At 31.6% G+C, this 13,148-nt stretch overlaps 1 protein-coding gene across 1 annotated transcript in view; it reads left to right on the top strand.

Annotated features, from left to right (window-relative positions):
- The window catches only part of dally (division abnormally delayed protein), a 152,120-nt gene extending 143,324 nt beyond the window's left edge, over positions 1-8,796 (top strand). Inside the window, exons 4-7 of the mRNA XM_088231193.1 lie at positions 3,394-3,668; positions 5,456-5,603; positions 6,686-6,866; positions 7,883-8,796. Coding sequence (XP_088087319.1) covers positions 3,394-3,668; positions 5,456-5,603; positions 6,686-6,866; positions 7,883-8,025 — 747 coding nt within the window. The 3' untranslated portion in view covers positions 8,026-8,796. The remainder of the gene's footprint in view (positions 1-3,393; positions 3,669-5,455; positions 5,604-6,685; positions 6,867-7,882) is intronic.
- The last annotated feature ends 4,352 nt before the right edge of the window (positions 8,797-13,148 follow it).

The following is a 13,148-nucleotide window of genomic DNA, read 5'->3' as shown; positions in this document are numbered from 1 at the left end:
AATTTAATTTACTTTGTCCCCATTTAGATATTTTTAATACAAAATTTTGTGACTTCAAAAAATAACTTTTTGAAACACTGTAAAATAAAACATTTGTCAGTGTGTAAAAAGTTTATGTTCCTTTAATTATGTTTATTTTATTTTAATATCAACATTTTGAATTGGTCAACTTATGAAAATCCCTCTCCTCCACTCCTCCACTCTATTTCCTCATCCCTTAACCTTCTTAAGAGCCCTTTTTTTTCTCATGTCTTATATAATATTTTATTTTTCTCTTTACTGTGTAACATGTTTTCTCATAATATTTGTGAAAAACTTTAACTGGATGTATGTACTATTTTTTTATATTTTGTATTATTATATAACTACTGTTGTTTTTCCTTAATAAATAAAAATAAAAAATAAAAATAACATACAGCTTGCTCTACCTGACCCCTACGACTGAATTGTACGAAAAAACTAACCAGTTTGACATAAAATCTGTGGGCGAAAGGAATGAGTAAAAAAAACGATTTTTGGGGTAAGTATGCAGAGTGGTTCTTTAGACACATATCTAGCAAAGAAAAATGAGATGAGTAAGAAAATAAAAGAAAATTCTATTCTATTTTGAAAAGGGACAAATGGCATGAATAATACTTACAACCTGAAAAAGCGCATGATGACTGCAGTAACTAGACGAGACATAACATATCTAGACCGTATCGGGTTTTTAAAAATAATAATTTAAAAAATTAAAGTTTGTCAGTGAAAATTCTTGTTGGAAGTTCATTGTAATTTATTATAGAAATAAAAGATTAGTGATACTTAAGTTTACAAATTAGGAATAAGAGTGACTGGGTAAATGGACCGCGCCGCGCTATGGTAGATTGGGATTCTTTGATTTTTGACATTGTCTGGCTCGAAGGCCGATGCAAGTAGAATACAAATTGGAAATAAAACATTGAAATTAGACAACTCAGAAATCAAATAATAACAGAAAAATACGAAACTTTGAAATTGTAATTTAAAACTATTTTATTTATTATTAAATTTGATAGAACATCTATTTAAAAACCAACAGAGTCAAATAACGGCAAATAATTTCGTAAACATTCTCTGACACATAATATGGAAGATCAGATTTCAAGTATTCTTTAGACTTGAGATTGACAAGTGTGTGTATTTGGTGATATTTAAAATGTCATCGATCTACACTCAATGTCGCTATTTAGATGTAATGGTATGGAGATATATTATATTTACATTTAAAAACATGATATCGTCGTATGTCTGGCACAAGTTGCTAACTACAAATTTTCAAATAATGAGTGGCCTATTATAGTGTGTTTAAGACAATTGTTCATAAAAAAATAAGACATTTATACTTTTTTGCAAGAACAAAATATCATTAATTATTTTTTATTCGATCAATTTACATTGTCTCTTCTCTAAAATTTTTGCAAAATGATGTAACCTTGTAAGAACGTCGTTAATAATTAGGTTCATTTTAGTTTTACAGCTGATTTTATGCATTTATGTTGATTTATATGTCAAGCATTGTATTAAAAAAATTAATTAACATGCCAGATACGAAAGATTTTTCGTGTGTGATGGCTCGGGGTGTGCATTCGGTATTTTTATTTATTACCAATGATAACCTCCATGGAAAACGCAAATGTTATCAATTATTATTTTCTCACTTGAGTTTCTTATTTATTAATTTTTTTGTCATATTTAGTGTTTAAATCTTTTGCATAATTTACGAAAACTTAATTGGTCTTTTTATGTTAGAAAATTGTTGTTTTTAATACTTTTTATGTATGACTATATGTTTTCTGAATAAAATAAAATAATAAAAATAAAAAAAACACGGGTGCCTACTGCCGACTGCGACACGGTACAAATTACTGGCATTATTGCCATTATTTTTTTACGATAGCAACACTCGTACGTTTAATGTTGTTGGGGTACCTAATTAATTTGACTACATAAATTTTATCATTTTATGTGTGTATCGTATTCAAATTAATTTTCACTGCTAATGTCTTGATGACAGGCTAGTAATAATAATAATTAAAAATCAGAAATCAACATCGCTAAAAATTATCGTTGAATTATCGTAGAAACATTTATCAAATATGTCGTGTTCGTTAAAACACTGCTATGTCTTCAATCAAATGATTAATTTTAAGAACCAACAACAATAATCAATAATAATCGATTGCCATTTGATCAATGTCTACAGATTTTTTCCAATTAGTCTATGTTTTAAAAAATATATATAACGGCAATGATGTCCATTAATTATGTAATTTTTTCAAAAATACCATTTTAAACTTATTATCCAATTAGTTCAAAACTGTATTTTTAAAAATATTAATGTTTACGGAAGTACTCAAATAAAGTTGAAAACTAGCGATTGCAGATAATCAATAATATTATAATTTAGTGGTCTTCTGGTAATCGATTATATCCAAAATAATTATCGTCAAAAATAAAAATAACTGATCAATGAAAATAATCAAATAATCGATAAGTTTTTAAAATCGATATTTATTATCTTACCTGTACGTTTAAGTGGCCACTTTACACACTGTGTAACATCGCCACAAAATGTCGTTTGAACATAAATTATACACGGTGTTTCAAGGCCGAACCGTGAAACTTCAGAAAAATATTCTAATGGTAAACTTTTTTAAATATCCCATTTTTTTTTTTCAAAAACTCGTTTTTCATAATGAAAAAAACTATTGATATTATATGAAAATGGAGTCAATCCTTAATGTCTCGAACTAGCATCGCTTCTACAAACCCCTACCCAGCCGCTTCCCTATTCCGCTTTCCCTGGTGCGTATCGCTTTGTTGGTCGTTGGTCAAATACGTTTTTAATATCAATTTAAAAAAATAATTAAAATTAAATAAAATGCGATTTTCTAAATATTTTTAAAAGTACATCATTAATAATGTTCCTCTGAAGTTTTGCAATATGGTCCCGAGAAACCGTGTATAGTAATAAATATAACAAAAATATAAATAAATGAACTTTTTTTTTCGCATCACAACAGACCAGAAGGCCCAATAACTGTGGTGAATTACAACTCAAAACGCCCAGGTTTGAGAAAAAACACATTTGATTTTTGTATTCTCATGGGGAATCGAACCTGGAACCTTCCGTGGGTGAGCCTAGCGTCTTAACTACAACACTGTAGAGGCCGCCATAAACATAATATATATTTAAAAAAACTAATAACAAAAATAAAGGTAAATTCTCGGATAGTAGTGCATTCATAATTACTGACATATATATATCGTAAAAATGTCTTTCTACACTTTTAATGTGTACAATAATTTTTCTTTTAAAATTTATTTTTAATTAATTATAATTATTAAGCAATTTATTTATTGTCTTTCTAGGTGAAACGCTCTTGTGGGCACGCCAAAATGTCTCAATCCGAGCCCCCGATAGTAGCTGGAGAGGCGGGGGGCTCGAGCCGCCAGCAGAGGCCTCGCCCTGCCAGGGGGCCCGCCCTGCCAGCGTCCCCCACTGACAGCAGTCTCTCGCACTTCAGGACAGCGATGGCCAGGTCCATGGGATTCTTCCAGAACCTCGCAGACACTCTCTGCAGAGATGACAGCTTCGCGGAGCAGTTAGATGGAGCGGAGTGTTGGAATGGAGAACGCGTCGGAGAGTGAGTTTTTGTTTTTTTTTCTTGTACTTAACAATTATACGCCCAGTTTGATATGAACCCCATAAAAGAGTTTTTACAGCCGCTTTGGACCGTAATCAATGGGAAAGGAGATGCAAGTGTTTGCTGCAAACTAATCTCAGGGCTGGCATTCTGACTGTTTGCATTTTTACAAGCTTTGCTAGTTGCACTAATTATGTGCTTGCAACACTTTTATCTACCTATGAGAGAGCGCTCAGAACCACAATGCACGTATAAAAACCTGAAGAAGAAGACTACCTCAACCATCAATAGGAAATTATGTCAAAATACCATTATATTTATTTATTTGCTGAAATCAAGTGAGGGTTATCACTAGAGCCCTTACAGGACACTGCAGATTGAACAAACACCTTGCTAGAATGAACCTTTCCGAAACTTCTAGATATAGGTTCTGCAGTGCAGACGAGAAAACACCTATACACATTTTATGTGAATGTGATGCTTTACATCATAAAAGGACCCTCTTCCTCAGGGGACCAATGGTTAAACCTGAGGATGTTAAAGAGGTCACGCCTTACCTAATAGCCCGATACTTTACGGATCTGGGCTTGGAGGGGGAGATTTAGCAAAATAAAAACTCTCGCCTTCCACACAGCAGACATGCTCTTTATAGACCTGGGCTTGGAGAGCGAGAACTATTCACGGGAACCCGTCACAATAGATCTTTACAGGTCGCAGTGACGTCAGGAGCTTGAATAGCACTGACCTCCACCTCTAAGAATAAGAATTTTATTTATCTTATTTAAAAGGCCGTTTTTTTTTTTAATTTAAGGACAGTACAAAAAATGTTTAGTCAAAGATATTACAGTTAAATCTTTTGTTAAAATTTTTAAAAATGGGTTGCTTGTAAAAAGCAACACATTTTGTCTGAACCCTTTAACAGATTTTGAATTCAAGTTTTAAACTGTAGCCCTTCAGGTGGCACAAGCGAAATATCTTGAGCATGGTACAGTGTAACGTGAACATTTCCATGTAAATATCTATAATATGTTTTACCGGCAATTTTTTTTTAAAGAAATATTTGTGTTATGATTTGCACAAATATTTCATTTTGAGGACTATTTTCAACAAGTTGTAAATAACTCACTATTAGAAAATGAGAATCAAGTTGGGGTAGACTGAGATTCGAACCACGGACCTTTAAGCCGTGAGTCCTAGACACTAGTCACGGGACCACAACCTGATTCATTAACACACTGACCATTCCATTTTTTACAACACATCTTACTATTGACAGAACCTTTCTTTCCCAAAAGCATTTCAAACTATGTTGAATATGTCTGGCATTTAATCGGTACACCTTTCATAAAATTTATTTATTGTCAATTCTTAATTTTGCCATTATGTCTACGATGCCTAACCTATTTTAAATCGTTGGCTAGGTCTATAATATTTTTTAAGAAATACATGTTGGCGCATATAAACATATTTTAGTCACTGCTAGCAATAGATTTCTCATAGTTCTAAAAGTTCAGCTTCCTGAAAAAATTGGTTGGAGGGAAAAATTAAATTTTTATGAAGTATAATTTTAATAATTAGTTTTTGTATGGTTCCTAAAGGCTTAATATGATTTTTATGGGCTCCTCCCCATTCAATTATTCAATAAGAAAAAGAAGAATGTACAAGGACATGATAATAGACTATGAATCTACAGAATCATTATAATATTATATTCTGATAGAATCCTTTTTCTTGGACTGTTTTGTTTTGATTTGTGTAAATTGATGATGTTCTTGATATGATTTCAGATATACTAAAACAGTGGTGGGATCCAGCGCCAGCTTCCAGAAGTACAATCCAGAGGTGGAGATCCCAGCTGTTACTGCCAGCCAAGTTTCTCAGATAGCGGACTCAAGGGTGGCCAAACTCTCTGACCAGCTCGGGCACATGACAGAGGTATTTAAAATTTACATGTTTGTCTATCTACTAGTATGAATTAGTGTTGAAGAAAAATGGGCAAATTTGCCTCACCCTCAACAGTAATATGTTACACAGTGGCACCTCTGTGTTCGTTATTCATAGTTCCTGAATCCTAGGGAGATATTCCAAGCGCTTTCGCGGCTGTAAAAAAAGCTTTTATCTCGCATATTTACATACAAAATATGCAAGATAAAAGTGTTTTCTACGACCGCGAGAGCGGTTCAGAATAGCACCGCTGGGGGTCTGTCTAACGAATAAATAATATGACGAATTTAGAAATATTTTTTTCTGAATCTTTCTAAAATCTATGTTTCTTTTTGGGTGATACTTGATACTGTGTGTGTTGGATTTGTTCCAATGTTTCGGCTACCATTGCAGGAGCCATCTTCAGGGTAAACTGTGTGAAGATGGCTCCTGCAATGGCAGCCAAAACGTCGGAACAAATCCAATACACACGGTATCACCCCAAAAAGAAACATCTAGATAATAGTGACCGTGAAAACCTTTGCACCTTTATGAAATCTGTTTCCAACGCCTAAAATTGGTACAAAAAAATGTTTCTTGCACCAAATAAATTGCACCAAATAAATTAACTGTTACGATGAAAGAGCCTGCCTCTTTCGTGAAACTGTTCATAAAGACTAGTGTCTTTCTTAATTTTCACATATTTATTATCAATTCTTTTTAAAACTAATTTAGCGAAAATGTAATATTTCTTTACAATCAAACTGTAAAAATAACAAAACATAGAAACTTGAAAGCTTTCACTGCAGTATTGTCAATTTGTGATTAATCAAATACACATGGTTAGTACATTCACCTTGTTCTAATTTCCCTGTATGACAGTGAAGGAATACAGTGTTATTTCCAAATTAGGAATGCGGCTCCAGCTTCAAAAGGAAGTAGAACGTAGTAATACAAACAAAAGGACAGATCTGGGAAAGATTCACACACTTAGACAATGAAAGAAAAACAACTCCCATTCCAAAATGTTGCAAATTGCCCACAGAATAATGTGTAAGTATACATGTTTATTCATATAAAATATTGTTTTCTAGATGGTTCTTTCTCAACTAAGCATCGCCTATCCAATGTCAGAGAAATACATGCAGGGAGATGAAGCCGGATCTGTTGACGGTTCAGGATCTGGAAGACCCGATGACAGCTTCACCGATGATGAGGTGGATTATGATGGTTCACAATGGAACGAGGGATCAGGCTCCGGGAACGGAGACATAAGTAAGTTATGCATTTTATTTGCAGTCAAATGGAGCAACTCCTAAGTAATTTATATTTCAAATATAGTAATTATTATCTAAGGTCAAAATTGTGAGAAATGAATAAAATTATGCAATTTAACCCTTGTCTCATGCTCGGGGGTTCCAGATTTGATTCATTTTGCTTTTTTAAAACTGTTGATAAAGATACGAGACATCTCCACTTACTTCTAAGCCAAAAAGCTGTATCTGCATTTTAAATCATTGATGGGCGGACATAAAAGTATAACTGAGAGAGAAAAAAATGTTATTATGAACCCAATTATTTAGCTACAGAACTCATATTTTGCGACATGGGTTATTATTTACAGATTATTTTATTTGTGCTACCATATTCAAATAATGTGTACAAATAATAAATATTCCAGTTATACTACTTGAACCATTAAATATGGGACAGAAATTAGTCTACTTATTCTACTAGAACCTAGAACTAACTTACACTATTATTTTATTTGTACCACCCAATGAATGATAGAATTGAGTCTACTTATATTACTGAGACCTTCTTGTACAAACAGTGGCATAAATAATGCCACTGAAAATATGACACAAATGCGAATACTTATTTTAACCCAAAGTTTAATAGACACAAAGCTGTTTATTTATGTTTTGAGTGTACTGTCAATACCATTTATGCAGGCATACATGCGGAACATTTTCTCATATAAATCGCAAAATATATCTATTTTAAAATAAAAAAAACACTAAAATATAAAAGTAAAATCTTGTTGGATTTAATGAAAAAGTATTTATTATAATGTTGTATCTGTAACATTGCACATAAATATTTGACAATTTGCAATTTCTGCCAAACAAAAACAGAATTTATACTACTTCTAGGCTTAGAAGGGCAGTGCACCTAATCTATGTAAATTGTTACTAATAGTTCCATGGCAAGAGATGCTATTGATATAGTATTAAAACATTTTTTATTAACTGACTTTTTTTAATATAAATGTTTTTCATTTATTTCAGCTGACAACAATGATCTAAACACCGTCCAAATTGTTAATAATAGAACTCTTGGAGAGAACGCAGTTGGAGCTGCGTCTTCTCAATCTATTTCATCAACAATAATGTTTGTTACTTCGATATTTATTCTCCGATTCTGTGCCTAAAGAGGTGTCACTTCGCACTGAACATTATAAATGTCGCAAAGAACTAGAAATCTTCGGGAGTGTTAAAATGTATATTGAAATAAAAAAATATATCACTGTATATCAACTACGCAATAGACTAGTTGGTATAAGTTCATTGTTATTATATTATCAAGATTAACAAGTGAGATTGTATTTATGAGTGTTTAGAAAATTGGCAAATCGCTTTTTGGATGTGTGAAACACAAGTAGTTTTAAAATGTTAACCAACGCTCTGCCATTTATATTGTAAATATATTTCTATGCATATTTTCGCATGCTATGTATTTATGACAAGCGCATGAATTGTAAAAATTTAAGTGTAATGGACTAAAATTATAATAACACATGGCAGCCATCGATGACGTGTAATTAAATAGACACATTATAAGCCACTGGCATTTCAATTCATGGGTAATTTCCATCCTTGTTGACATTCCCTAATGAAATTTTCCGACAAAACGACGAACATGACTGATCAGACGTGACGCTACACAGGAAAATATCAGATGAGAAAGTACTTAATTACATGAAGAATTGAAAAATTATATGGTTTTAATTAAATAATGAAATACATTTTTTACAATCATAAAAATTAGTAACACAGGCGGCCTGTGTCATAGCTATGGCAACGACACAGAAATATGTATATTCCTCAAAAAAAAATTACCAAACGTATTATGATTTATTAATATTATATACACTAGCAGTTATTAAACTGATGCGTGTACATCTAATGAACAGTGTTTTAAATGTAGAAAGTAAATAGAAAAAACTTTATAAATTTATGTGTTCGTCCAGGCGGTTTTTGAACACATTATGTATGACCTGTTATTTATGACCGTTTTTGCAACGGGTAAATAAATACCTGGTTTTTCAGGGTCATTGTTAAGAAACGAGAGTCCTTGTTGATGATCTGTTCGTTCATACTAGCCTATGCAAAACTGTCCAATGGACAACGGTCCAATGCAAAAAACGGGTGAACACAGCCGTTGCAAAAACGTTTGTTAACAAACACCCTGAAAAAACAGGTATACACCCAATGCAATTACAGTCGTTAACAGTGAACCTAACCGAGCGTGCGTCAATCACTTTCCCGGGAAAGCTATTCCATTGCTTCACAACTCGGTTTGTCGGAAAGTTCTTTCTGAAATTGGATTTGAAGGAGATAGTGTTTAATTTTAATGAACGTCCTCTGAGATGGCGGTTATTATTCACACTGAACATTCATTTTTACGTTGCTACATTACATCGCTCTATTTAGATTTTGAACGTTTTAATTAAGTCACCAAGCTGCCTTCACTTTTCCAGTACTCAAAACAAGCTCCGTTAAGCGGTCATCATATTTTTTATTCCTTAGAGAAACTACCTATGTATATTTGCTATCTTGTTGAGGGCAATGCAATACCTATTTGCTAAACATGAGATGTGGCTTTTAAGCAAATAATTTGTCTATTATAGGTCAGTGGCAGCCATGTTGGAAAGTGTGCTAATTGTTTGACAAGCTAAATAATTAATTGATTCCATAAGTAATTGTTTACAAATTGTAAAATGTATTTTGATTATTCTATCTATGTATGTTATACCGAGCAATATTATGTCTATGACAATACATATTTCACTTTACGACAATACAAATAAAAAAATGATGAGTGAATATATGTTTGTTATACGCGTACACGGTCATAAAATGGCCACCTTTGTTTTGTATAGTTTATACAAATAACAAAATAATTGTCCTTGTTGCTTGTACATTTAAAAGTATTTTTGAAACAGCAGATATTATTAATTTAATGTATTGTTAAACATGATTATAGGCACTCTGGTTAAAGAGTTATATAATATAGTGATATTAAGCTAACTTATGCTATGAATATTAATAAATATTGATTTTGTTTTATTTCAAAGCTTATAATGAAATTTATCAGATTAATTTATTAATTCTTTCAAAATTACAATTTAAATTGCCAGATTATTCAATAATTTAAAAAACTGTCGAGCTTATAATTTTTCCTTTGTCAAATATTTTCTCTCTGATTCAATGGCATAGACAATACTTATTTTTACCTTATTATTCTTTCCACATAATGTATAGATAAAATATTTTTGTGTATTTTAAATTACACTTGCCATAAAAATGATCTTCATTTTACTGTTATAGTGTAAACTAATTTAGCATTTTCATTTAATATAATGTAAAATATACCCTTTGGCAAGATTGGGATTTTCTGCATAAACATAAATATCAATATTAACTAACTTATGATTAGTCAACATTATTCTAAATATAAAGGAATTCATTTTTTGAGAATTGATACCAGTTATGTGTAAGTAATTAACTTAAATAATTATTTCGAATTATCAATTTTATTAAGCAATTTGATGTAATTATTCGTCGGATTATTTAATTTATTATTAACCAACCAAATCACCAAAATATCGGATGACTTTGCATCTTTATGGTACATCTCTGGTGCTGAATGGTACAAGCATAGAATTATAATAGTCCAGAAACCGCGTTTACGCATCAAACTGAATACTAAACTACTCGTAAATTAGTAGTTTTACATTTCGGCCATTAGTTACTCTGTAGATGTCGCTTAGTATGCCAATTTAATTTCAATTATGCCCTGTTGTGTCGTTTGTAAGTGTCAAAATACTGCTGGGATTAAAAGGAAATAGGGTGGGATCACATTTCATGTGTAAGCAGCGAATTCGCAAATAACATTATTTAAGAATTTGATTATTTTACCATTTGTCAGATAGTTAAATAAAACATGGTGGATATTTTGTTGGTATTGCCAGGGTAGTCGAATTTTTGACCCATCTTTCTATTAATAAACCTCAGTATAACATTAAACGGTATTAATACACTTAATTACCAAATGATTATTTAATGATTTTTTTACATTTGCCCAGTAAAAATACCTGTTTTTTTTTTATATTCCAGTAAGTAAAATATTTTTTGTGGTAAAACAAAACATAACATTATACAAAATTATCTTATATTTTTGTGTTATGATAATATATTGTTCGCTGTCTGACAACATTGCGCGGCTACTAAATACATGAGCGCAGGGGGGATATCAGACTTTTTGACACAGTGCGATGTATGCAAACATGATTCTACGCGCCCATCTGGCATATTAAAATTCTATGGGTACAAGACTTTAAAAATATAAACAAAATGGAACAAAATTAACTGTATTTTTTGGCTGCCTGGAATTTAAATAAAAAACTGCTTATGATGTTATGTAATATGTATTTATGTACATAAAATTAAAATGTTTTTTTAATTAATGAAACGTTATAGCGGGCTTCCATATCGGCTCGAAAAGATGCCCGTTTCAGCCACTGAGGTATAATTAAATAGAGATGACGCTTCATATAACGCAAATTCGAAATCGTATTCCAAAAACTATTGAACAACACTGCTGTGAAAAACGCGTCGTAGAGTAAGAAGGGCTAACTGTTTATGCCGCTTACTCTGAATTCAAAGATGTACATTGCGCCCTTTTGGACTTCACATTTGCTTAGCATATACAAGGAAAAACATTATTTTCTACCAAATACAAGATAAGCTCTGGAACCTATGCTGAATGGAACACAAGTCTGGTGCTTAGTGCCGCATCTAGTATATATATCAATGGTTTTAGGGAGCTAATACATTTACATAAAGGATTCAACTCCAAGCTAAAACACATCGATAAAGGATTCAACTCTAAGATATACTTTGTGATTTCTCCTACCATCTGAATATGTATTTTTTTAAACAAAAAAAATATAGTACAGCAGTTCTCCTTAAATTTTTAGGTAGAAATAATAAACAGTTAAATTTTTTTGATTTTTTGTGAAAATTGAAATAAAATTTTTTGCTATCGTAGGCCTCAATGCAATACATATTTTACATAAAATGATTTGAAAAATTTGACTGTGACATTCTAACTTTACATTACAATATTCACTCCACATTACAACAGAATCATAAATATGTCCGATTTACTGTCAGCACGTTGATTTCCTAGTTAAAATATTTGTCATTTTACTTAGCTAAGCAATTGGGAAAAAAAAACACTTAACAATAATCAAATCACTGACGTATAATTAAATGGACACGTTACTAGTGCAAAGAAAATAGCATTTCGATTTGAGGTGCCTTCCATGCTTTCATTTTCCAACGGACTTTCATCATGATCAAACATGAAGCTACGCAAAAATATACTTTCGTGTGTGACAAAAAATGTTTTAATTGCACTAAAGCTGTGAAAAATATAATATATCAGTGATACTGCAGTACTGCGTAACCTATTTTTTTGTTTTACTGAAATGAATTTGTTATAGGAGCTATTAGTTTTTAGAGAATAGGGAAATACCACGTTTTTTATTTTTTTACATTTTTAACGCAATGAGGGTCTATGAAATAAGGGTAATGAAAAAAAAAGTTTTTCGGTCCTTATTAGTAGCATAAAAAATATTTTTTAATATTGAATTCCGACAATAATGGTCATTGCATTGACCACACCGCTAATACGTCACAGTTCATATTTATTTTCAACATTGTTCAGGAACGGACGTCAGGTCAGGACGGTTCATATTTTTTTTAAACATCGTCGCTAATCTTGACGTCGCGTTTTTCTAGTGACATAGTTTTTGTAATTTCTTTTTTAAAGTTACATATGAAAACATTTCTCCACAATATCCATATTGATTTTGGAAATACAATTAATTATTCTAAATCCATTTCTTATATTTTTATCGGTATTTGTAGTATGTGATATTTCACTATTACGATAGACTTCTGATACTCCAGTAGTATTTTTGGTTGATGAAAAATCGTACGTAATATATTAACAGAATGCTTTTTAGGATCGCTCAGAAAAAAAAAACATTTGATAGTTACGCGGTATTGCAGCATCACCGATGATATCATTTCATTAATAAATACAACCAATTTATGGAATGTAGAAAATTAATTATGTTTTCAAGCACATTTTCCAAAATTTCGACAATTGCCTTCTAGCGTCATTTCTATGGTAGAGTTACACAGAAATAAATATGAACCGAGGAAATATGTGCAACTCTTTCTTACATTAATGATTACATGT

This window comes from Micrasema longulum, unplaced genomic scaffold, assembly GCF_059751315.1.
Source record: "Micrasema longulum isolate JH-2025_06_02 unplaced genomic scaffold, ASM5975131v1 h1tg000859l, whole genome shotgun sequence".
NCBI classification, from domain to species: domain Eukaryota; kingdom Metazoa; phylum Arthropoda; class Insecta; order Trichoptera; family Brachycentridae; genus Micrasema; species Micrasema longulum.
The sequence above is the reverse complement of the archived record's forward strand: the minus strand, read 5'-3'. Positions and strand labels throughout refer to the sequence as shown.